Source organism: Wasmannia auropunctata, unplaced genomic scaffold, assembly GCF_000956235.1.
Source record: "Wasmannia auropunctata unplaced genomic scaffold, wasmannia.A_1.0 LD336048.1, whole genome shotgun sequence".
Taxonomy (NCBI): domain Eukaryota; kingdom Metazoa; phylum Arthropoda; class Insecta; order Hymenoptera; family Formicidae; genus Wasmannia; species Wasmannia auropunctata.
The window spans coordinates 511322-536918 of record NW_012026842.1 but is presented as its reverse complement, the minus strand read 5'-3'; the positions used below and the strand labels follow the sequence as shown (position 1 = coordinate 536918).

The 25597-nt window shown below is 34.5% G+C and overlaps 2 protein-coding genes across 7 annotated transcripts; one reads left to right on the top strand and one right to left on the bottom strand.

Moving 5' to 3' along the window:
- Positions 1-4646: 4646 nt before the first annotated feature.
- LOC105451652 (exportin-7) lies at positions 4647-15610 on the top strand. 5 transcript variants are annotated; one of them, XM_011692229.1, is made up of 15 exons: positions 4647-4751; positions 7225-7480; positions 7581-7747; positions 7840-8064; positions 8161-9031; positions 9122-9407; positions 9493-9637; positions 10218-10365; positions 10568-10727; positions 11292-11694; positions 12597-12735; positions 14129-14206; positions 14302-14489; positions 14568-14695; positions 14998-15610. In XM_011692229.1, exons 1-15 carry the CDS (start codon positions 4737-4739, stop codon positions 15092-15094), a joined length of 3306 nt encoding a protein of 1101 aa, XP_011690531.1. In that variant the 5' UTR covers positions 4647-4736; the 3' UTR covers positions 15095-15610. The 5 variants fall into 5 exon arrangements, with proteins under 5 accessions (XP_011690531.1, XP_011690529.1, XP_011690530.1 ...); XM_011692227.1 differs by having other exon boundaries at positions 4653-4751; positions 7156-7480; XM_011692228.1 differs by lacking the exon at positions 4647-4751 and adding an exon at positions 5699-5887 and having other exon boundaries at positions 7156-7480.
- Positions 15611-18947: 3337 nt separating this feature from the next.
- On the bottom strand, positions 18948-24034 carry LOC105451651 (ralA-binding protein 1). 2 transcript variants are annotated; one of them, XM_011692223.1, is made up of 9 exons: positions 23841-24034; positions 23521-23659; positions 22800-23038; positions 20912-21173; positions 20646-20826; positions 20097-20411; positions 19638-20022; positions 19308-19555; positions 18948-19238 (listed from the first exon to the last, which is right to left on the bottom strand). In XM_011692223.1, the coding sequence occupies exons 1-9, from the start codon at positions 23923-23925 to the stop codon at positions 19137-19139; spliced, it is 1956 nt and encodes a 651-aa protein (XP_011690525.1). In that variant the 5' UTR covers positions 23926-24034; the 3' UTR covers positions 18948-19136. The 2 variants fall into 2 exon arrangements, with proteins under 2 accessions (XP_011690525.1, XP_011690524.1); XM_011692222.1 differs by having other exon boundaries at positions 22800-23041; positions 23841-24033.
- Between the last annotated feature and the right edge of the window lie 1563 nt (positions 24035-25597).

Genomic DNA, 25597 nt, shown 5'->3' with positions numbered 1-25597 from the left:
TAGAAAAAATTGATGTACAAGATCGATTAACTTCTTATCGTATGTTCATCTGGTATGTGAACAAGAGTTGAGTGATTGAGTTATCAAATATTATAACTCAATAACAGTAATAATGCATGTCTTTCCAGATCCTCACAAAATTGTCGAAGTTATCGGGGAATTACATCCCGATAAGAAAACAGTAAGAATCGGAATTTCGATATTCTTAAAGAGAAATTATCAAAACATCAAAATATTAAAGAAAATATGTTCCGAAAAGATTATTCGAAGAACTAAAGTTCTTACAATTATGACTAAAATCAGCTGAAGATGCAATTTGGACGCATTAAATTTCGTTTTTAAAGGAGTCGGAATATAAGGATAAATCTACATGCTTGAAAATAAATTTGCAAGATCTAATAAGCTTATCAAATTCAAATTTTTGCACGCATATTGGTCAATATTTTGGGAATATATTTGAGTTTTTATAAATCTATAAATTTATTTTTATACAATATTAATGCATGGCAAAAAACTGGCTTTGCTGATGCAAATAATGCTTCTTACAGTCATTTGAAACAAATATGTATATATAAATTTTTAATAGTTTTTCTACGGAATAGATCACTAATAATAAATATATTTGATTACTTGCACTACACGTACTGGACTTTAATGCACATTAAAAGCTGCTACATATGAAGTATCTAAATGCAGTGGTATATAATAAATTTGGACAATGAAACAACACATGCATATTTTGTTAATAATAAATAACGTGACAATGATTATTGGGTATTTAAGCGTTTAAAATATTTATATGTTTTTACGTTTAACTTTGATAACTTCACGTATAGCAGCTTTTAGCTGATTAATCTAGTGTAATGCAAATCCGCAAATTCGCATATTTTCAAAGTATCAAATATTTTAAATCAAAGCAAAGAATGAAAAATCTTCAATATTTAATTTTAAAAAACCTTATTGCATAAAATAAAATCTACTTCGCATAATGATAACTTTTTTTTATAAGTATGCAAAACTTGAACCCAATTGCTTTGATTGATTAATGAATTATCACTTCGATAAACGAAAAAGTATGGTTTTTGAAAGAACGCGTCAAAAAATTGCAAATTAAGCATATTTTTAATATATAATTATTGTTAGTCTGCTTTATCATAAATTAATTTTTCAGTTTTCTTCGATATATTCTTTTTGAGTTAATCTTTTTGTTCTATCAGTTTTGGCAGCTAGCTTCTGCTTGTTTTGCGTTAAACGCTCACTTTCGTTTAGCATCCCCGATGAGCTCATTATTTATTACTTTGTGACCTAATTGCCTGTCACTTCTATTATCTTCCAAATTGATCCATTGAAAATACAAGCAGTAAATACACTGCCATATCAATAACTTTTTATCTCGTAAAATAAACGTTTTGAAATAATTTATAACTATATACACAGCTGTTGAAATTTTTATTTCATACATATACAATATATATGTGGACCTATCGCTCCAATAAATCTTGTTTTAATAGCTCTTTATAAATGGAACAAGATTACTTCTTGAACTTCCGTGTTCGTGTTATGAGATGAAGACTAATTGAATTGATCAAGAGTACTTCCGTGTGTTACCATGTACATCATGAATTCGTCCTTGACGAACAATTCACGTGCATCGAATCTTAATTCGTGCAGCACATGTGGCAATAGCAATTATGAAAATAAGTAAATAAAATTGTTCTTTTTTTCCATTAAACTTGAATTTTTATTTATTGCTAAATCGTAATATTTATCTGTTAGATAATTTCACGATTAATATATCTCCCTTACTTTTTCTGTTTGCATTTCTAAGTCTTGTTTGCATTCGCTTTTCAACGTGTTTTAGATACAAATTTTTTTTTTATTTCTTGCTTGTTTCCATAAGGTTTCTTTTTCAAGAATATTTTAATAATTTTCGTATCTATTATGTAATTTGTATATTTGGCACATCAAGTTGCAGTTGCTCCGAGCTGCAAACGCTGCACGTTTTTATTATTCATTCTACTAACTTTATTTTTCATGCACCCCCAAAATGATTGATGACATATTTCTTCACGAGTATTAAACGAAATATCTTCTTTTATTCTCTTTTTATTTTTTCAGCATTCTTTGTATAATAGTATTTCACAACCAGGTCAAAAGATTTTTAAAAATCGGTTAAAACTATTGCTAAAAACAAAAGAAATCTTGAAAAAGATCAAAGAAGTGAATATTTCAAGAAGATAGACATAATGTTAAAGCAGATATTTCAACTTTCTGCTTTGTTATAATAGAACTCTTTAAATTTTTTGGAGTGAATCTCACTCCACAAAATTGAAAATATTGCCATTCGGCCACTTGAATGGCAGTATTTTCACTCTTTTGGAGTGATATTCACTCCAGAAAATTTAGAGAGAAGATCTTATTTTCAATATTTTATTTTTATGAGACAAAACATATGATTAACTTAAACTTCGATGATTAACTCGTCAATATATGTATTTTATTAACATAGATAGAATTACCAACTTTATATCATCTGTCACGTGAGAGAAAAGATTAGATTACGAATAACGAATCGTATATATGATTAGAAATTTTTATTGTAAACACTTAATTTAGCCGATTAAATTAATTATTGAATCAAGTTAACTCGAGTTTGATTAAATAAGTCATTGTAAATTTTGACTCGTCGAGTAATTAACGTTACTTACCGAATTAATTCGTAGTTGGCTATAGTAATTCATATAGATGAACGCCACTTATTTACTGACTTTTTTTGGAAGAAATAAAAAAATTTTTAACTAACTTTTGAAGAAATAATATAAAAAATTAATTAAGTAGTTATATATTTATATACATCAAAATAGTATATGTTAATTGATATAAGAATGACATCGGCGACAAAGTTATCCAAACCAGAAAATGATTAGCCATTTCGACGTCAATGCATCGGTGAATTAAAATAATTGTAAATTGAAAAAATGAAAAAAATTAATTTCAAGGAAATAAAACTAATTATTAAAATTTTTTTCTACAATTGAGCTATGGACTATAGCTATTTTAAAAAATGGAAAAGTCGCAAGTGTACAGCGGCAATCGACGTGTTAACTCGTTCTTTGCGACGTCCCGTTAAAATCATGTGTCCGTTATTATCCGTTACATATATAAATCGCTATATTACTGTTGCGCATGCGCGAAGAAGGAACCCCAATGCATCTATCAACAACGATCAACCCTGTCTCAAGGTTGACCTTGACCAAACTTCGATTAATTTAATCAGTAACTAATTTGCCAAGTAGTATGATCGTACCATTTCATTAAAATAGATAAAATTATTATTTTTTTGTCGTTTAACATATAAAAAAAAGATACTGATCACATATCTTCTTTTCCTGAAACGTGAAAAGAGAAAAATATATATACCAATTCGAGAGAAAAAGTTACATGATTATTCGTTGATATGTCCCCGGATCGGAGATATTACTATTATATATACTATTATATAATTAAGACCATCATTGGGCAAATTTTCGTGCAGGCGAAGAAGTCTATAAGGAGCCTTTAATTAATTGAAGAATGTCGATCAACTGCGATATATAAATTTGTGATTGTTAACATAAATATTCGAATAATGCATTATTAAAATCATGATTTTTTATTATTCAAATGCTTTATAATATATATGTAAGTATATGCATATATTTATATAATGCTATAAATATATTATCATCCCTTAAGAAAGTGTTCCAAAAAACTGATTGCTGCACAGTAACTGCAATAATATAGCAATATCAGTTACTGATTATATAACTGATAATACAGCAATTATGCCTTAAGAAAAAGTGTTCCAAAAAACTGTTTGCCATAAAATTACAATTTTTCTTTTATGAATAATCAAATTAATATACGGCCGGATAACTATAAAAATTTTTCTTTTATAAATAATCAAATTAATATACGGCCAGATAATTATAAAAATGCAGTTTTTTAAGTAAAATTAACAATTAACAATTGCTTAAAATATATGTACATGTCTAAAAAAAATATTGATCTAATTGATTAATATATAAAGTAAATCATAAAGTTATTAATATTATAATATAGGTTAATTAATTCATAAATTTTAACACACACATACACACACACACACACACCACACACACACACACACACCACACACACACACACACACACACACACACACACACACACACACACATACATATTCCGGCCTATTTCTACTTTCTTAATGTAAATTAATTTTCTCGGTTCAATTTTTTATCTTTTTCTAATTCTTAAAACTAGAAAAAAGATAAATTAAAATTCATTCTACATTGACAGAAATGGACATAACTATAAGGTAAATTCTAAAATGTCTCAATTAAAAGTATTAAAAATCTATAGCGTGCGTAATGCGAGCTATAGATTTTTAAGTATCGTTACTACATTTCGGAACGCATCCTAAATTAATCGTTAAATTCGGTTGAAATTGTCGCTGAAATTCCAAAATCTTGGAAGAAAAAAAAAATATCCGTCCACTCGAGCAGGGCGCGTTCTCATGTGCGCGTAGTGCGCCCGGCAGAACGGAGATGGCGCGCGAACTCCACGCGCCCGCGACGACCAGGGGCAGGGCGCGTGCAACGTAGACCGTCGGTGTAAACATGCGCCGGCGGCGGCCGTAGACGGAGGCTGGCATGTGATCCTGGCTTCACTGTAGATAACACCGAGGCTAGCGGAAAATGGCGGACGAACAGGTGAGTCGCCGACGAGGATAACACGCGACGTCCCGCGCGCGACGCGACGCTATTAATCGCGACGCGGAGCGGAGCAGCCGCCGCGCGTGCGGCCGCGACCCGCCGGCGGAATCCGCGCCGGATTTCCGCGCGTGTCGTCCAATCCACACGCTCGTGTGTGCGTGCGTGCGTGCGTGCATGGATTCGTCCGTGTGTGCGGCGCGTCCGCGTATACGCCGCATTTCTCGCGCCGGGTGCCGCCGGGGGAGAGGATCCTCGCGCCTGCTGCGTGTCACGCGCGAGGAGGAGCAAAAGCACCATGACAAAACGGGCGCGGGTGCGCGACGACGCCAGTTCGGTCGCGCCGCTTCGATCACAAGCCGATCGCGCCGCGCCGCTGCGTTATACGCTGCTGGTCCTCACGGCTTCCACCGCGCTTGTCCGAGCCGACGAGCCGAAAGGATTTCTCCTTGCCTGTCGGACGCCGCGGGACAAACGGCTGGTCCAAGGGATAGATTAGCAATCGATCCACAAAAACCACCTTCGATCCACAGTGCTGTGCATTCTCCAAATGTGCGGAGTCGGGGGGGTCGGAGCCGAGTCGAGCGCGAAGTCGAGCGGGAACGACGTGTTCCGGCCGTGATTTCCCCCCAGCGACGAGCGTCACGTGAAAGCTCGCGCGCCGCGATGTAAATGACAAAAAGTGCGATGACTCCGCCGCGTCTCGGCGCGGCTAACGTCGTCGTCAACGTCGTTGTTTACCTCACGTGCATTGTTTGTACATACGCCGCCGACGCCGCCGTCGCCGTCGTCAGCCAGCAAGCAGCCCGCGGAGCGGAAGTGCGAGAGCGCTCGTCCGGCGCGAGAACTTGGCCGCGTGCGGTCGCCGAATCCGCGATAACGCGCGCCGCGTTTATTTACAACCTGTCGCTCGTCCGCGTATAACCTCGCGCGCGGCCCGCGAAATCTCACGTATGTAGTGTCCAGCGCGCGTCGACACGCTATCAGTGCTACCACGTCTCTGGGATCCCTCGGCCGTTGACGCTACTTTGTGCGCAATTTGTCGGCGAAATAGACGCGGACGTGCGTTCGTCGCGAGACGAGAGATTTCGACCTCTTATTTTCCTCGTTATCGCGATACTGTGCGCGCGTGCATGGTACGTGTGTGTGCGTGTGTGTGTGCGTGTGTGTGTGTGGTTTGTGTGTGTGTGTGTGTATATGCGTGTAAATATCATATCATTTGTCAGATACGATATTTAAACACGTGTGACATTGAGCCGTTTATTTTTTTTAAAATGTATTTTCGGTATACGTGTTCTCTTTGAAGTTTCCGCTATTGTCTATTTTAGACAATTTTTTCCTTTAATTATTCGACTGCATAAAACTGTACCCCATGTTTACTTCATGTGAATGTTTGTAAAGTGAATTAATAAAACATGTTCAACGAAATCATGCAGTTGGGCAGAATTTATCGTTTATCGCAGGGTGGTGCACGTCGTAACGTTTATTTCTTCTATTAAAGTGTTTACTACTTGAAAAAATTTGAAAAACATGTATTTTCATGAGATATCTTTTGTCGGGAATTTGTTGTTAGAGGATTTTCTGGGATAATCTGAAAAATTTTAATCGATTTCTCAAGCGAAATTCTTGGTTTTTCTTTTAAATTTTGTTCCTTTTCAACTAATTGTTTTTTTTTTTTTTTTTTTTTTGATAAATCCAAATGATAATTGATTAGCCATAAGTGGCATACACATCTGTGCATATTCATGTATATTCTCATGTTAGTGGAATCTTGTGGAATTTCTGCTTTCTATTAATTTTCAATATATAGTTTATTTGCACTGCACTCTGATTTATTTTAAAGTTGGATTAAAAAGTTCTCTAATCTTACCTGGAATTTTAAATAAAAATATTTGAAAAGTTCGGAAATTCTTATACAATTTTTTTACAAGATTTCAGTAAAATTATATTTAATACTAAACATAATAAATATCCTGTGGTATACTTATTACTAATATAATTGGAAACAGAAATATTTATTACTGACATATAATGTGCACACATAATTGGAATTGTTTAAATATGTATTACTAACATGTATAGAATGTGTATAATGCGTGCTTGTAGAAAAGCATTGTCGGACATCAATATAATTTTCGGTCTCATGATCTTTTAAAGATGTATACCCTCGAGAATTAAATGGACATTTCGTGCGCCACCCTGTATACAGAAGAATGAAACTATCTTCAGGTTTCCCTTTTAACTCCATCTATGTAAATTCAAAGCTTCAAATTGTGATTTGGCCGGCATAATGCGACTGTATTGTAAAATTGTAAATATCTTGGACAGTAACGGCAAGATGTTAATAAAGATTTGCGAGGCGCCGTAAAAAGTGGATTATATCTCTCGTTACTCAAACTTTTAGACTTGTACCTAAATGGAAGTCTTTAAAAGACGACTTTAAACAGCGTGACTAAGAATGGATCACATGCAGGAAGTACGGCAGCTGGAGTTGCTGTGCAAGCAATTGTACGAGTCGCAAGATTCGGCGCATCGGGCGGAGGCGGAGAAGGCCCTGGTCGCTTTCCAGAATGCACCGGACACGCTTACGAAGTGCCAGCTTCTCCTGGACCGCGGGGACTCCGCGTATGCTCAATTACTGGCCGCTACCACCTTGACGAAGCTGGTGTCGCGTTCGGCGCAGGGACAACTTACGACAACGCTCAGCTTACAACAGAGGCTTGATATACGTAAGTGACACAAGTCTGAATTTCCACTTACGTGAAACAGAGATGTTTCTCTTTCTCTGGGATTTAAAGGAACGTGTCTCACTTCGTTGAATTGTTGCAGGAAATTACGTACTCAACTACTTAGCAACACAACCAAAGTTACCGAATTTTGTGATACAGGCTTTGGTTACGTTATTCGCTAGGATATCAAAGCTTGGGTGGTTCGATTCCGACAAAGAGGAGTTTGTCTTCAGGAATGTAGTCAGCGATGTAGCAAAGTTTCTTCAGGTTTGTCCCTTTCACGCTGCATTTCTAATGCGCATACATTATTTTACGTAACCATTTGTGATTAATAATATTACGTGTTGTAACGATTAAAGGGGTCGGTGGAGCATTGTATGATAGGAGTACAGCTGCTTTCTCAATTGACATGCGAAATGAATCAAATATCGGAAGCCGATGCGAACAGATCTCTGACAAAGCATAGAAGAATAGCGAGTAGCTTTAGAGACACACAACTATTTGAAATATTTAGGTTATCGTGTACCTTATTGAGTACAGCTCGTGAAAACTGTAAAAGTTTAAATTTTAACGACGAGGCACAGGTACGGTATAAAGCGTTATATAGCAATTTCATGCATTTGGTGGACAATTTTTTTAATTCTGTATTAATTTATGCATCGTCCGTATATTTTCCGCAGCACGGTTTGATAAGACAACTGTTGAAGCTTGCACAAAACTGTTTGACGTTTGATTTTATTGGCACGTCAACCGATGAGAGTTCGGATGATCTTAACACAGTACAAATCCCGACAAGCTGGAGGCCCGCGTTTCTGGATTTTACTTCATTAAAACTATTCTTCGATCTGTATCACAGTCTACCCAATACGCTATCGTGCCTGGCACTTTCGTGCCTGGTTCAAATAGCGTCAGTCAGACGGAGCTTATTCTCCAATACCGAGAGGGCAAAATTTCTGACGCACTTAGTCAACGGCATTAAGCATATACTACAGAATCCTCAAGGTCTCAGTGATCCAGGAAACTATCACGAGTTTTGTAGATTATTATCTCGACTGAAGAGCAATTTCCAACTTGGCGAATTGGTCCTGGTGCAGGATTATCCCGAAGCAATACAACTGATCGCAAAGTTTACGGTGCAGAGCTTGCAGATGTGGCAATTTGCGCCAAACAGTCTGCACTATCTTTTGACTCTGTGGCAAAGAATGGTATCTTCTATGCCGTACGTGAAGGCGGGCGATCCGCACCTATTGAATACGTACACGCCGGAGGTTACGAACGCGTACATCACCTCGAGACTCGAATCGGTAGCGGTGGTGGTCAGAGAACGGCTGGAGGATCCGTTGGACGATCTAGGAGTGGTTCATCATCAGTTAGAGCAAATATCGGTCATCGGTAGATGCGAGTATCAAAAAACGTGCACCCTACTAGTCCAACTGTTCGATCAAGCCGCTAGAACGTATCAGGAGTTAATGGCGCAAACGGTCTCGCCGACGCAACAGATTGACATTGCGATTCAGGAGGGGCAACTCACATGGCTTGTATATATCATAGGTAAACGGAATTGTATTAATGGACATTGTTCATTTTTCATTTAATTCAATACCATATATATTTACACAATCGTTTTCTCATCTTTTGCAGGTGGTGTTATCGGCGGGAGAGTTGCATTTAACAGCAACGAAGAGTTCGACGCCATGGACGGAGAACTGGTTTGCAGAGTGCTTCAGTTGATGAACCTGACCGATTCGAGGCTCGCGCAAGGTGGCTGTGAGAAACTGGAATTAGCGATGTTGAGTTTTTTCGAGCAATTTCGAAAGATCTACGTCGGCGATCAGGTTCAAAAGAATTCTAAAGTGTACAGGAGATTATCGGATGTGTTGGGTCTCAACGACGAGGCGATGGTACTCAGCATTTTTATTCGAAAGATGTAAGTGATGTGTGTATGACACTCGCGCGAGATCCGTTGTGCTCTGGAAACTTAATGCCATGTTACAAGAATAACGAATTTACAGAATAACGAATTTGAAGTACTGGGGTAGAAGTGAACAAATTATTTCCAAGACGCTACAACTACTAAATGATTTATCAGTGGGTTATAGTTGTGTTCGTAAACTCGTAAAATTAGAAGAAGTACAATTTATGCTCAACAATCATACGGTACATACTGAGATATATTACTAATATTTTATTACAATTTCAACTACACTGAGAAAAAAAATTGATTGTACAAATTAAATTTGTATAGTTGTTTGAGCCAATGGTTGATTCAACAATTTTTTAGTTGCACAAAGAAAAATATAGTTTATTCGTGTCAACCATCAAAAATTTTTAATTAAGAATTAACTAAACCAACTCAATTAAATTATTTTGTTTGAAATACTAGGAGTATTTATTTGTATTTGCATGCTATTTAGTTATCCAAGTAATATATTTGTTCAAATTCCAAATATTAAACTGATTAAACAATGCTGATGGGGATAATAAATAGTGTGTATTTTTAATCGAACGGTTGAGTTAAGTACGATAAATTTTTATTGAAACAAAATAGTTTAATTAAAAAATAGTATTTTGTCTATAATAGTAACAAATTATTTTGTGCCATTGTAGTAACGTTTAATTGATCGTATCGGACTAAATATTTTGATAAAATGAAGCAAATTTTGCGTTTTTCAATAAATTTTTTTCTCAGTGCAATAATCTTTTGTATAAATTGTAATAATTAAATTTTTTGTAATAGCGAGAACACTTTCCATTTTTGGGTAACAACGTTGCTGTAACAGAAATGCGTTGTAGATCAATGTTTTACACATCTCTTGGTAGATTATTGATGGTAGATTTAGGCGAGGACGAGGAAAGATTTCATACTTTTATGTTACCTCTTACAGGTAAAAAAATTTATCAATATCTAATCAGCACTGGGATTCTGTAACTCTTAACGACACTGTCGGTATCGTTGTATCATTGTTGCACAGATATATGTGTACGATAAAAATGTGCAACAATACTGACATTGTTGTTAAGAGTTACAGAATCTTAGCGCAATTTTTTTTTAAAACATGCGATGAGTAAGTTTTTATATAATTTTAGGTGCATTGGAGAGCCTTGGTCAATTAATGGGTGCGGCAGATACACCTCTCTTTGCAGCAGAGGAGGCAAAGAAAGCGTTGATTGGTTTGGCGCGAGACCTTAGAGGCTTAGCTTATGCATTCAACACCAAGACATCCTATATGATGCTTTTTGATTGGATGTACGTATATACATATAAGATATATGTAGAATATTATATATATTATATATTAGGGCTGTTACTTTTTACTCACTTCGACTATTCGAAGCTTTGAAGTTTAAAATTAACTTTGAAGCTTCGAAGTTTCGAAGTTCTGAAAAATACATTAAAAATTTGAATTTTCTTAATTCGGATTGTTTTATTGATTATCTTTCCTTTTTTACATGTATCAAGTTTAATTATTAATTTATAATATTTCAGATTATAATACTTTAAGATTTTTTAGGAATAATTTCGTATATATATTAATTCTTTTTATTTAGAATATTTGTAAATTTTCTGAATATTTATTATTTGCACAAATGTATTTTTCGAATCTTCGAAACTTTGAAAGAATTTGAAAATTTTAATGCCGAAGCTTCGAAATTCGAATGTCGAAACCTTTGAAGCAAATCACCAGTCCTATTATATATATATATTTTTTATATTATTATATTATGTATATATATTTACCATTAATGATTTGCAATATCAAAAAGCATTCATTTTACTTTACTTTTATTTCGGTATTTTCTTTGAACTTAGATATCCGAATTATACGCCGATTTTATTACACGCTGTGGAGTTGTGGCATCACGAACCGCAGGTGACAACGCCCGTCCTGAAGTTATTTGCCGAGTTAGTACAAAATAGGAGTCAACGATTACAATTCGACGCGTCGTCTCCGAACGGGATCCTGTTGTTCCGCGAGGCCAGCAAAATAATATGTAGCTACGGCAATCACATATTAAATGTTGAAGTACCCAAGGATCAGATCTATCCTTTGAAACTCAAAGGAATAAGTATATGCTTCAGTATGTTAAAGGCAGCCTTGTGTGGAAGTTACGTAAACTTCGGAGTGTTTAGGCTGTACGGTGATGAGGCGTTGGACAATGCTCTTAATACATTTGTCAAATTGCTCCTTAGTATTCCACAAAGTGATCTTTTGGTAAGTGATACACATTAGTTACAATAGTGATATTTTATTTATTATAACTAGATAATTTTCTTCTTTATTCATCTGGATAATGAAACAGGGTTGCTATAAAACTGGAAATCAGGGAAAAGTCAGGAAGTTTTACAAAATTTTCTGGAAAATTAAAATTTTTAGATTTAAAGAAGTTTAATAATGCGTATATTACACACTTATACACTTTTGTTAGCTAATGTAAACTCTTTTTAACAGGAGTTTAAAATGCTTCACTAAGAGCATTAGAATTTTCAACTTGTCTACTATTTGTTGGAATTTTAAATTTATTTAAAACTGTTTTTTTTTAACTTGTAAGTTTCTTGAGTCACTTGTAAACAAGTTAATAAAATTAAAATTGACTTGGCATATTTTTGTAATTTTTCTTTCAAGTTTGTAAATCTTTGTATAATAGCAAATCAGAGATTCCAATAAACAGGATTATTTAGTTTTTATCAAAAAGAATCTATATTTACATTTTTCTTGTATGGTAAGCAGAGGAAAAGAATTGTGCGCATATATAAAAGAAAAAGATAAAGAAATATTAGCAACTTAATAATTAAGTGCAAGCAATGTCAACAATAGTAATAGTAATTTACATTGCTGTGTCAAATTGCTCTCTTAACAAAATAATTAACGGTTTCCAAATAGTTTTCAAATTAAACGAACACACAAAAAAATTTTTTAATATTATTGAAAGTCAGGGAAAATCACGAAATTTTGTCTGGAAGTCAGGGAAAAGTTATGGAATTTTAGAATGAAGAATTTATGGCAACCCTGTGAAATTATATCAACAATATTAATGACTTACTATACAAATATTAAATATTTGATAAAAATATTCATGTTATTATATTGTTACTTTTATACATTGTTTTCGATAGCATTATCCAAAACTGTCAGCAACATATTATTTGTTACTCGAATGTCTGGCGCAAGATCACATGGTCTTTTTATCCACTTTGGAACCTAGAGTTTTTCTCTACATCCTCTCCAGTATCAGCGAAGGCCTTACAGCACTAGGTGCGCAAAAAGACTTCTACACAGGTCTGTGCGGCTGATTCTCTCTTGCTACTACTCTATATCCTCAATGCCATATTTTGAAATTAAAATCATTTTAACACTTAAATGTAACATCTACGAAGATTGAGAGAGTCTTTTATTTTTCTCAGTTAATCAGTGTTCCTAGAAAAAATTCTCCCATGTTAGGTTACACATAAAGAAAAGATGATTTTTAATATTTAGCATACATTGTATTAGCAGAATTACACGCGCATTAATAATTTATTTATAAAGATTTATATATTTGAAAAGAGTAATTGATTCATAACAGAACATGTTACATATAGATATATGCAGGACTAAAAAGTTATAAATTTTTTAATAACCTTTTGCACTTAGGTAATATTTTTTCAAAATATTATCTAAGTCATATAAACATTTGTTTCACTATTGCGAGCACTATTTAAAATTGTAACATTTACTTTTTTTTATACATTAGAATTCGATATTGGTTTTAATATTTCTTGCTTTTTGCATTATTGCTTGGAATGTAAATCTGCCTATAGATATTAGTCACTGCGACAGTTCGAAATGCAAGGAACAGACGCATATTTCGAGTATTTTATTATGCACAGAAAGTTATTGAGAACACTTTATAAATAACATTGGCTATAAGAGGATTGGAGTGCGTGGAGCCTGGACCCTAAACATGATAAAGTGCAATACGCAAGAACCACATCGCTTATACTCTCTATAATATGCTCTATGAGTGTTATGCAATTTTCTGTTTCCATTGAAACGGAATTGAATAATGGGTCTGTCACAGATAATCAGCCGCACAGCTGACATACTACTAAATACATTAACATTGAGTTAAAGATTATGTATGTTTTATATGATTAATGTACTAATTGCAGTTGCATGTATTATTATTATTCATATGCTTGAATTTTTTCGATACTCATATGCAATATGAATGATTAATTGAACATACGTATATGTATAATATTAAGATTATCTTTTCAATTGTAAATGGATAAAATAGAAATCAAGTTTTTGAGATTCTATGTAGTTGCAGTTAGCAACATTTTTAAATTGACATAATGATTGATTTTATATCAATTTATATAGAATAATAATTTTAACCATCTTATATTCTTTATTTAAATTATATATAGTATATATAGTAATATTTATTAATATTATTTATATTTATTGTTTTTGTTAGATTGTAAATTTACAAAATATTAATTATATAGAAACACAGGTAGGTTTTTAATGAGCTTGCAATGCTGCCACTTTGATTGCATGTACAATATTTTTCATTTTATTGTGATTTTTTTTTAGTGTGTGCATACATTCGGTTTTTTGCAGTAACAAAAGCGGAAGTAAAAATAAAACTTTCTTATTTCAGATACTATGGTTTGTACTGGTTGCTGTGCAACTCTTGATCATATTGTGACATATTTGTTTAAACAACTTTATCAAAAAGGTACATTTTAACAATAATTATGAATAAAATATAGCGTGTTTTCTACAAAATTATATTGATGTAAGAAATTATATCATAATTGTATATATTTTTAGGATATCCAGGAAGGAAAAATGCAGTTGTTCCTGGAGGAGGAGAATTATTTTTACAAGTATTGAAACAGCATCCTGAAATACTTCAACAAATTTTAAGTACTGTTTTAAATGTGATAATGTTTGAAGATTGTAGAAATCAATGGAGCATGTCTCGTCCTTTATTAGGTCTCATATTGTTAAATGAAGACGTAAGTTCACAATAATGAGTTTCATTATATAATGTAATTCTTATATCTTCTCTATATTTTTTTAATATCTTCTTGCAGTATTTTAATCAATTAAGGGAAAATATTATTAGAAGTCAACCAGTTGATAAGCAAGCAGCGATGGCCCAATGGTTCGAAAATTTAATGAATGGGATTGAAAGAAATTTACTCACAAAAAATAGAGATAGGTAAGAGAGCAAAGTAGTATCGGCCACTTTTGATGTAGTTATAATATATTTTTACGTTTGCTTTTTTAACTTTTTTATTTCAATGACGAACGATCTTTGTTCTTATGTTACGTGTTTTATCGGATTTATATCTAGTAGAAGATTCAGTTAAATGGAAACATTTCGCATTATTAAATTGCATCGAATATTCATATTCATATTTTTTATTTATTCAACATCTTATTTGCTCGTTTTATTACTTTAATCTTTATTAATTTTTATTAACTTTGATATTAATCTTTGATATTTTTTTCCTTTTGCAGGTTTACACAAAATTTATCAATGTTTAGAAGAGACATAAATGACGCCCTAAAAGGACCTAATATATCAAATTCAGTCAATGATATGATGACTTCGTAGTAATACTGCTCTCTCTGAATTAGATTCTTCTAGGTTCTTGCCTGCCAAATGCTTGAATGTGTGTGCGAGTGAAACTCTAAATTTAATGGTGAAATTAAAATTATGGCTTTAGATGAGTATAAAGATAATAAATATTATCGTTTTACCTAAACATCATCACTGCTTGGCTTCCTATTCTTTGTGACTGTCTTTTTAACAGTTATATGCATATTGATTTTCATTTTTCATGCAGTTTCATTAAAAGAAAAGAAAATTTACATTTTATTTTCTTTTATTGTATAGCCCTTATGAAAAAGATTTTGGGCATTAATATAAGTTTTAATACTTCCCTTTGTCCCAACGTAATTAAAAAAAATTAAATATTTTTTTTTATTACCTTTATACTCGAATTTTTTAGCCCCGTCAAACAATCGAAGTTAAACATTTTTATGCACATATATGAGTAGCAAGAATTGGCAAATTATTATATAATGTTTTATGAGTATACAACAAAATACATATTTGAATTTCTCGAAACAAACTGTCTCTATATTTTTCATTCAAAATATCGTACTTATTTTTATGATTTTTATGGAAATAAATAACTAAAAATTCAATAGTAATTTTTTAAAATAAATTTAAATTGAAAGCAAGTAATTGTTTTATTTTAAATCTATATTGATATATTATATATAATTTTTTGCTACGTAATTATTTGTTTTTAAAAATTATCTTTAGAGATAAGTATGATCTATATTGAAATTAATTTCGTATCTAAAATAATAAGCATAAAGACATCTGTGTCGCTTTTTCTCATATTATTGTCGCGAGCATAGATGATTTTTTTCACATAGATTTTTTAGAATCTTTTACAAAGAACATGTTTTATTTTAATTTAAAAATCTATATAATTTTTATTATAATCTCGGGGAGAAAAATTTCGTGGTTTGTCTAAAATATTTTGCTAATTTTAATAAACTAAATGGTATTCACAAATATCGAGTCTTTGCATCTATTATTTTGTCAGTAAAATATTTTTCAATACCGTATGCATTTTAGAATAGGAAGCCAATAACATTATTTTTATTTACAATGACACATTCTTCGTTCGATCTTATTTTCGAATCGCGGACCTCTATTTGTTTAAGAATGTTGTGCAAAAAAACGTGCGGCTTAAAAAAAGCCATTTGCAACTTTACAGATTCTTATATTGTAAAAAAGAAAGAGAAAAGGAGAGAGATGGAGAAAAAGAGAAACGAGAGCAAAGACCCGAATCGCGAGACACTCATTACTTAAAATTTAATCGACTAAAAAAGCTGCTATGAAGCTATATTATCCAGTGAGTTATGAATAATGTGAACGATGTAAATGAGGATATCATTAAATTTATCATAAAAAGATTCACTTAAGAATACATAGTTATTATATTACGTTTATTGACATTATTTCATCGAGAAAAGGAAGATAGACGAACGAAATAGATATTGCGAAACGTTAAGTAACATTCGTTAATTTTACTATATAACTTAAAAAAAAAAAGATTATATGTAATGCAAATTCGCATTTCGAGAATTGTCTGTCTAACAGCATTGTCTCAGTCGTATCTTACATCACCAACTTCTATATTAATTAATATTTATTGAGTTAAATTTTCATTGACGGATATAAATAAAATATCTCAAATACTTGATATATTTTATAACAAAAAAGTCTGGGATGATCAAGAAATCAAACAATATTGCAAAATGGACAGGATAAAGGTATCGATTCTGTATCGAAACATTTTTAATCATCCTCTTTTATTGTAAATATCGTTTGCAAAATCATTGGCCATAGGAGAGAGAGAGAGAGAGAGAGAGAGAGAGAGAGAGAGAGAGAGAGAGAGGAAACATTCCTTTATTTTTTTATACGTATATATTCCATCTTTTATAACATTTTGTAAATTACTTTATAAGCTTCGTAAAAAATCTACATGCCCGTCTGCGAAGAGGCAATAAGATATTCTCTTTGAATTTACTATATACTCGTGCTATAATTTACCAATGCTTTTTTTTTTTAACGGTAATCTTCTTTGGAACAGAGTTGCAGTTGAGGGCTTTCTAAATGCCGCAATCCCCAGGATCATGTCCCACCTAAAGTCTATTCGGTGCTCTACAATTAGTGAAACAATCAAACGATATTAGAACGTCAAAATCCAATTCAGCCTGTGTCTCTTTGTAATGACTGTGTGATAAAGTTACACGTATAATATTTTCTATAATTGCAGATCGTTAGGCGAAACTGACGCTGATTGCAGTTTCGTGATTCTGGTAGTGAAACTACCCCTCACTGCTCGTAGGTACCGCGTATGCTACTATTCTTAGCGAGTTGTTGTATTACACTGTGATAGTGACGCCGTGTGAGTACATTATTGTATTATCTGTCGCTCGATCTCGTTCTCGGCGAACGAAAGAGAAAAGAAAAGAAGAGAGAAAAAAAAGTATCGCATTGAATATAAGATGTACCTGTAAAGACACGATTTTTTCCACGACGCGGTACAAATATTGCGTTCCAACAGTCGGATACCACAATCTCGAGCTGATATAATGATCATCTCAATTCATGCCCAACAAAACGTTTCGAACCGCTTTTTCGAATTAATGATGACTTAATTTGACAATACGATATATCGAGAGAGTACCCAGCGTTGCGTTGCGTTGCGTTGTATTGCGTTGCGTTGCGTTACGTTGCGTTGCGTTGCGTTGCGACTGTAGAGCCCGCATGAGCTTATTTCTTACTCTTCAAGACTATCGATACACGAGGCTGCGCGATCCTTTTCCGCTGACGAATGCGAGAATTTGTGTATCAACGTCCTCGGCACAATCTCAGTTTTCGCGTGCGTTTTCTGCCGCCGCGAGGGACGTTCAATAGATTTTTATACAAAGGTGCACATAAAAGAACCTGCAACAAAAAGAAAAAAAAACAAACGAAGAGAGAAACTCTACATCGGACGTGCAAATTTTTCCTACGTATAAAATACACAAAGCAGCAATTTTACCAAGATTATACGCAAACCTATACGGGTCGATATTCAGCGCTGTACCTTTATCAGATAATATTGTAAATATACATTGAACACGATAAATTGTTCCCTCAATCCTGAATTACCTTCTTTTTTTTTATCGATCTATCTGCAGCGCTTATCAAATCTTAATAAGAATACTGAATACTAATTGAATATTGAATACGTAATGCGCAAATTTGAAGTTTAATAAGCAAAATATAATCTTCGCAAATAGAAGATATGTGTGACAGAGTGTGATATATAGTAAATATTGCGCTTCGTTATTTTCCGTTGAAGAGTTTCTGTGTGTTTCATCTTCGTTTATTTTCTTCAGCCTCACTCTCGAGCAATCTTGTTTCCATTTATTCCGATTTCTTGCTCCCTTGCTTGCTTAACGCGAGAATAATTTCTTTTTGTTTCCCCTTTTGTTTTAAATTTTCTCCGGAGTGACTCATCTTTTATGCGAAGGGACGGTGACGCTGCTATGACTTCAGAATGTATAAAGTGCGTTCTAGACTCGATGTATTGATTTAATTTACCGAACTATCTGAAATTTCATCAGTGTAATTAATACATGATAATAATATGTTAATGTTTTTGCTGACGTGTTAAAATATGAAATATTATATACAAAAAAAATAGAATTCCTATTATAATATATTACTTTTTTTTACTGTGAGGAAAAAATGATCTCTTACGTTTACTTTATTTGAATATTTGAAGGACGCCACTCCTCCCTTCCCTTACACACACACACACACACACTACCTCCCCGTACACGTACGCATAGATGTTCAATGAGGAACTCGAGTTAGAAAGATACATTAGAGATTTCGGCTGCATTTTGTATATTTTATTACTTCACGGAAGGATCGAACGAGTTAATTGGTACATGTGTGTGATAATTGTAACACGTTATAAACTATATATGGTCAATTATGTGCAAAAACGTAATGTCAGAGCGTATCCTTATAGCGTAGAGACGTTGTGATTCCGATGCGATCGCTAGGAGGTCTGCGGTCAAGTTTTGGCCATTAACTGATGCACCGCCAGCTGTACACGCAGTTCCACGCAAGCGTCTTTCTCCTCGATAATACTACGTATTAATGTCGTCATTTTCTTCTGCAAAGAAACACGTATAAACATAAAGAGTAGAACAGGAACAACAAGCTCCGGCATGGAGGAACGTACCTCGAGTAACTGATTCTCTTTGACTAGCTGTATCATGGCCGTCATTTCGGCCTCGTTAGGAGAGTGTGTCCTCTCCTTGGGTTTCTTTTTCTCTTCTTTCGTGCCGCGTTCCGTCAGCATCTCCATCAGCCGTTTAATCTCATTCCTCTCCTGACTGATGCGGGACTTCAGTAGCGCTTGCATGTTCAATAGTTCCTCGTGGATCAGCCTTTCTCGCAACTTATCTATGACATCTTCCTCCTCAGGCTCTGCACATAAATTAACGATATATGTTAATACTTAGGCTTAAGAAAAAAAAATTATTAGAGAATTGTATGAATCATCACGTACCGTTCGCTCGATCATTCGGTGTTACATTCTCCGGTTCTTGCGGCGTGACTGCTGCAGCCTCAACCGCGGAATCAACCGCGTCTTTCTCCTGTACATTTACACTTTGTTCGTTTTGCGTGGTGGCGTTCGCACCGCTACCCGCCGAGCAAGAGCACTTCTCCTTCGCCTCTTCTACGCCATGCAGTTTGCTGTCTTTTTTTATCGATGTCGAGTTGGTTGACGATTGAACATCACCGGGTGGTATTGCCTGCCCGGAATCTTCGTCTGCCGTCTTCGGCCTCTGCGAGGTAGACTCTACTATCGAAATATTATCGGTCGACTTTATTTCTTCATCCAGACTCTTTTGCGTAGCACCTTCCAATTTTTGAACAGTCTTACACTTTCTCTGTAAAGTGCAATTTATTACTCGCTGCTCTTTATGCGATATGAAAATTTTTAAAACGTTCTTATACACTATACCTTCAATTGCGTTATCATCCGTTGTACCTCCCACAATTGTTCCTCGCGAGATTTCGTTACAAAGCCGGCATTCATCTGCATGTGAATTTGAGAAAGTAACGACTCCTGCTTGGACAATTCCGCGGCTATACCCTCCACGGAATCTGGCAGATTCGTACTACCGGACGATAGCGGTGGCACGTATTTTGTCAACTGTACATTTGGAAACAAAGCCTTGCAGTGGAACAATAAAGCCAACAGCAATCGGTGACTCATTTGCAGAACCGGGCTTAACGTCATCGAGATCGTTTGTGCGTTCATCTTTGTCGTTTTTTCCTGAAGTAAAATTCATCGAAAATGAATATAAATATTCTGTATAAAATATTGAATATGAAGACAAATATTGAGAATGAACATGAAGATTCTGTATAAAATAATGTATTAAATTGATGTAGAAAATTTGTGCCGTTCCACAATCAATTTTTTATTTAATAAAAATTTATTTCTAAAAAGATCTAAATATTTAAGCTCTGACAGACCTCTCACATCAAATGAATATTTTAAACATACTCGCGTCGTGACATTGTCCAGATGTAACGTGACCCATGCCAGAAGTATCCTGTTGCATTCCGGTAACTGCTGCGTCAGCTGGGCCAATTGCGCCTCCCGCTGCGCAACGTCCTTGGTCGACGCGGCCTGCTCGAAGCGCGATATCGTTTCGCTGTTCTCCAGCACGGACTCTGGCAGGTCTCTACATCACCACAATGCGCACTTTTTCGTTTGATCTTAAAACACATGGTGAGAAAGAGAGGATAGAATTGGACAGGTATACAAACCTAAGAAAGAGTATCAATAAGCTCGTAGCTACCGTGGGTTCGAACTCGGATATATTCACCGGCTCCCGGTTATTGTACAATTTTTTCAAATGCTGAACTTTCGACTTCACCCCGGGGACTTTGTAGAGGCCCTCCACATTCATCCCGTGCTCCTCCACGTAATCTATGCAGTCTCGCGCCACCAAGGGTAATTTGACTCCGTCGTGACAACAGCTTCTTTCGACCGCCAGATGAAGACTGACACCGAAAATCGGTTGTTCCTCTGAGGAATATAACATGCATACGTATAAGAATAATATGTATATAATAATATGCAGGATTGGACCTTGAAAAAATAACGCGTACCGTTATCATTATTTTTTTTGTAAAAAGTTACTCGTTACTAATTTTAAAAAATAACGCGTTATCGTTACTTGAGAAGTAATGATTCGTTACTTTTTTATCAATTTTTTATAATACTAAAATAAGTTTAATTAGATTTTACTGTTTTTTTAAACATTAATATCATTATTAAGAATGAATCTCAATATTCACTGTTAGTAAGTTGAAAATGTGTAGTATATATGTAATGAATTATAGATGTTCAATGGTAGTGACTACCGAAGTATAGTCTAAAAGATAGAATATAAAATATTTTTCAAAAAATTAATTAAAAATAAAATGAACAAACGTCAACAGGATATAAAGCGGATCTTGATGTTTAATAATATTTCTTATATGTAATTCTATGTATCTTATAATTCTCAGTTTAAGTAAAAGATGTTTATTAGCATCGAATTATTAAATTGCTTTGGAAATTTAATTGTGATTACGTACTATTTAGAGTTGTTTTTCAAAGATCGACGATTATGCCGCGCGCAGTTTAACTGTGAATTATAAGATTCGCATATAAAAATATTATTAATAGAGTGCGGATGTTCGGGCATAATGTGCGTGGAGAGCAGCTTTGTACGAGTTAGTCGGATGCTTGCTGAAATGAGATAGCAACATTTCTCGAGAAGACTTGAAGCCCGATCTATCTGAATATATCTGATAATATTTATCTCAGCGCTGGCGCGCGGCCTCAATGTAAATAGAGCGCGGAGATTTTTTCTGTATTTTTCTGTATTGATTCGAGATTGTGTAAGAACGCTTTTATTCAAAATGATCCGAAATCTTTAGAGGAAAAATTAGCTTCAATTGAAATTGACAAAAATATTTATGATTCATAAAACTGAGCTTCGAGTCTCCTCGAGAAATGTTGCTGTCTCGTTTCAGCGAGCGTTCGACTCATTCGCACGCAGCGGTTCTCCGCGCGCGTCCCGGCATCGTGCCCAAACATTCGCACCCTGTTAATAATATTTTTATATGTAAATCTTATAATTCACAGTTCAAGTAAACTGCACGCCGCATAATCGTCGGTCTTTAAAACGCAGCTCTAAACTGAATAGTAATCACACAATTAAATTTCCAAAGCAATTTAATAATACGATGCTAATAAACGTCTTTTACTTAAACTGAGAATTATAAGATTTATATATAAAAATGTTATTAGGCATAAAGATCCGCTTTCACCGTGCCCAAACATCCGCACCCTAATTAATAAAACACTAAGATCTGTGTTGGCGTATTCTCATTTTAATTAAAACATTCCACAGTCGATTTAGACTAATAAATTAATAAAAAAAATATATTATAAAACAAGAAAAGTATAAAAAAGTGACAGTAAATCCGTTACCGTTATCGTTACAGATAAAAAAACTAACGATCGTTACTAAAAAAACAAAATAACGAAAGTGGTAACGGCGTTACAAGTCACGTGTTACTTTCTAACTTCTGATAATATGTAAGAAACATTGACAGAACAAAATATTAATTATAAGTATTTATACATGAATTACAGTCTTACCGCCAATATCCAATCCTTCATGCTTCCCTTTTTTTCGATCCTTCAACTTTTGCTTGAATTTGTCTTTATCCTTATCCTTCCGCTTTTCCTTGTCCACATCCTTCTCATCCTTCTCCTTCTTCTTTTTATCCTTCTCTTTCTCAGCGTCTTTTTCCTTCGCCTCCTTCTCCCGCGATTTCTCCCGCTTCTCCTTTTTAGATGGGAACTTAAAGGCCTTGGTCTTTTTTGATTTCGAAGGACTTCTGCGTAATAAACTACATGCTAGTCTCGGTATTACGCAAGACATTCGAAAAGTTGGAATTACCTTACGTGCAATTTGCGTTCAATTATCATTTTGTATATACGCAATGAAGACTCTTACGATAAAATAAATGTTCACCGAGCAAATCAGAATTAGTACAAGCAACAGTATCAAGTCATAAACATTTGAAACAAGTCCGGTTTCCATTTACAAATCAAAAATCGGCCTCGGTGAATGCGAGAGAAAGCTGAGTGCTTCTGCAAACGAGAAATACGGAGCAATACGGCGGATGGATGGCCGTTAATTTTAATTATCAAGCGTCAGTTAATAGCACAGCCTCATTCGTGCGCATCTGATAAACACGGGACAAGTGGATCCGTTAATCGCGCGTTACATTAGCACTCGTGTGTCATTCCGAGAGATGTCAAGCGGCAATGTAAAAAGAGACGGAAATCGCACAGGTTTCAGCGCGAATATTACTTAGTTTCCTGATCCTCGTCCGGCGAGCTCTCACCCTCTAGGGTCGCGTAACCCCTGTCCTTTCGGTCCTTTTTATCCTTGCGCTTTCCACCCAGGAGCTCCTTCTTGGAATGCTTGTCGTGACTGCCCTCGTCGCTAACTGCAGTGTAAAAATAATTGATGCAAGACGGCTATCTCTGGCAGTGAAATGCGAGCGAGAGAGGCTGATGTTGTAACATTAGCGAGTAGATTTTGACAAATAACATAACCTCTCTCTTTCACATACACACACACACACAACATCCAATAGTTTGCCGAACATAACGATGATTATTACGTACAATCGCTCTCATTACTCTTCCTCGCCGACTCGGACGCGTACAATCCGGGAAATTCCTTCTCAACGTCAGGACTCTCGAAGTCCATTCTCCTTTAATTTATGTGCATTTGATAATACAACTTGACACTTGCCCGTATGTGCCCGTATGTCAACTCGAGAAGCGCACACATCTGACATCAATCTCACTCGAGATATTTCGATGGTCGCGAATCGATATCTCGCATTCTCGAACGCGAACTGATCTCCCGTCTGTTTTAAACGTCGTCTGTGTGTAAAGGAAGCGTGTCAAGAAAGAAAAAATTAACTGTGTATAATGTATACAAATAGCGTTTTCGGACGGAACAAGTTTTAACGTTCTGAGAGCGATTAATAGCGTCACCGTGCTCTCCTCGTCCAATCTAGAACAGAGCATGTGACGTCATTAATCGCTCTCGGAGCGATCAAATCCACTCTGAAAACGCTAAAAGATGTTACAAATAATGTTACAAAATAAAGTGGCTCAATATATAAAATTACATCAATTTTAATAGTTTCAGGGCGTTGATGTTTTATGGCGCATTTTATATATTTATAAATATTTATAAATATATTTAAATGCCTGAACTCTAATAATAAATATTTATTAAATTTACGATTATGTATGTATGTAACGTCGGTATAGTGTAATTATAATGTTGCTCATATATTAATAAACAAAGGAAAATTTAATAAGTAATACTCGTATTTGTTCTAAGTTCTTATTTATTGAATAACTTTTTATCTGATTATATATGTTCCTGAGACTTCGTCCTTTCTTGGGAATTAAAGTTTTTGGACTCCAAATTCCAGACATAAGGAAATTCTGAAAATTCTCGGAAATACGATTCTCAAAAAATTTTAGTTAGTTGTTATCTCTTATCTGATGATTATATTTTTCTAATATCTCATTTATCTTTATTTTGGAAAATTTAAAATATTTTTTAGCACGAAACTTCAAACCGTTACAATTTAAAAAAATTCATAAAATTACGTTCTTGAAATTAATTCTTGAAATTTTAGTTATTTATTGTAGTCCAGAAGCTATTAATCACCTTACGAATGTATCGCATAGCAACGAGCTCTCATGACAACGATCACGTTTCTCGTTGAATTTCAAAAACAAAAACTGCAGAATTCGCAAATTCGACGCACACACCGATGCCGCATATGACTCAGATATGATTATATACATCAAGCCTGCGGCCTATTTTGACAACTGCCATCTCCACTCCTCTCATTTCATAGCATCTAGGCTTCCCTCGGAAACGAAAGACGTTCGCTTCCAGGAATGACATTACCTGGAAATCGTACTGGGGAATAATTGGTGCGTGTTGCTCCATAAATTGTTCACTGTTTAAAATATTATTATCATTATCATCATCATTATTATGAATGCTAATATTGATAATTGGAATGATAAATATTAATTTTTTGTGTGAACAGCTCGTGGGGCAACACGCGCCAATTCCCCAGTATGATTTCTAGCTAATGTTCCTCAATATGTAATATATATATATATATATATATATATATATATATAATATAGTACGTACATAGTATTTTGGCTGCGTTCTCTTTGGCGCTTACAGCATCACTTCATTCTTGTTGTTTATCAAATGTTAAACATTAAGGATGAATAGTGCTTATAAGCGTAAGCGCCAAACCGAATGCAGCCATTATTATAAGTTATAATTTGTTTCCTTATTCATCAGTTATATCATTTTAGGACTCGTACAAAAC

Bases quoted from the DNA above. Each gene is read 5' to 3' on its own strand.
- LOC105451652 (XM_011692229.1), top strand. The intron at 7,481-7,580 runs GTAAGTGACACA...GAATTGTTGCAG, and splicing joins ACAACAGAGGCTTGATATAC to GAAATTACGTACTCAACTAC. The intron at 10,366-10,567 runs GTAAAAAAATTT...ATATAATTTTAG, and splicing joins TTTTATGTTACCTCTTACAG to GTGCATTGGAGAGCCTTGGT.
- LOC105451651 (XM_011692222.1), bottom strand. From the start codon at position 23,925: ATGGACTTCGAGAGTCCTGACGTTGAGAAGGAATTTCCCGGATTGTAC. The intron at 23,042-23,520 runs GTAATATTCGCG...TTTATTACGCAG, and splicing joins GACGAGGATCAGGAAACTAA to AAGTCCTTCGAAATCAAAAA. The intron at 20,827-20,911 runs GTTTGTATACCT...GTGGTGATGTAG, and splicing joins TTATTGATACTCTTTCTTAG to AGACCTGCCAGAGTCCGTGC.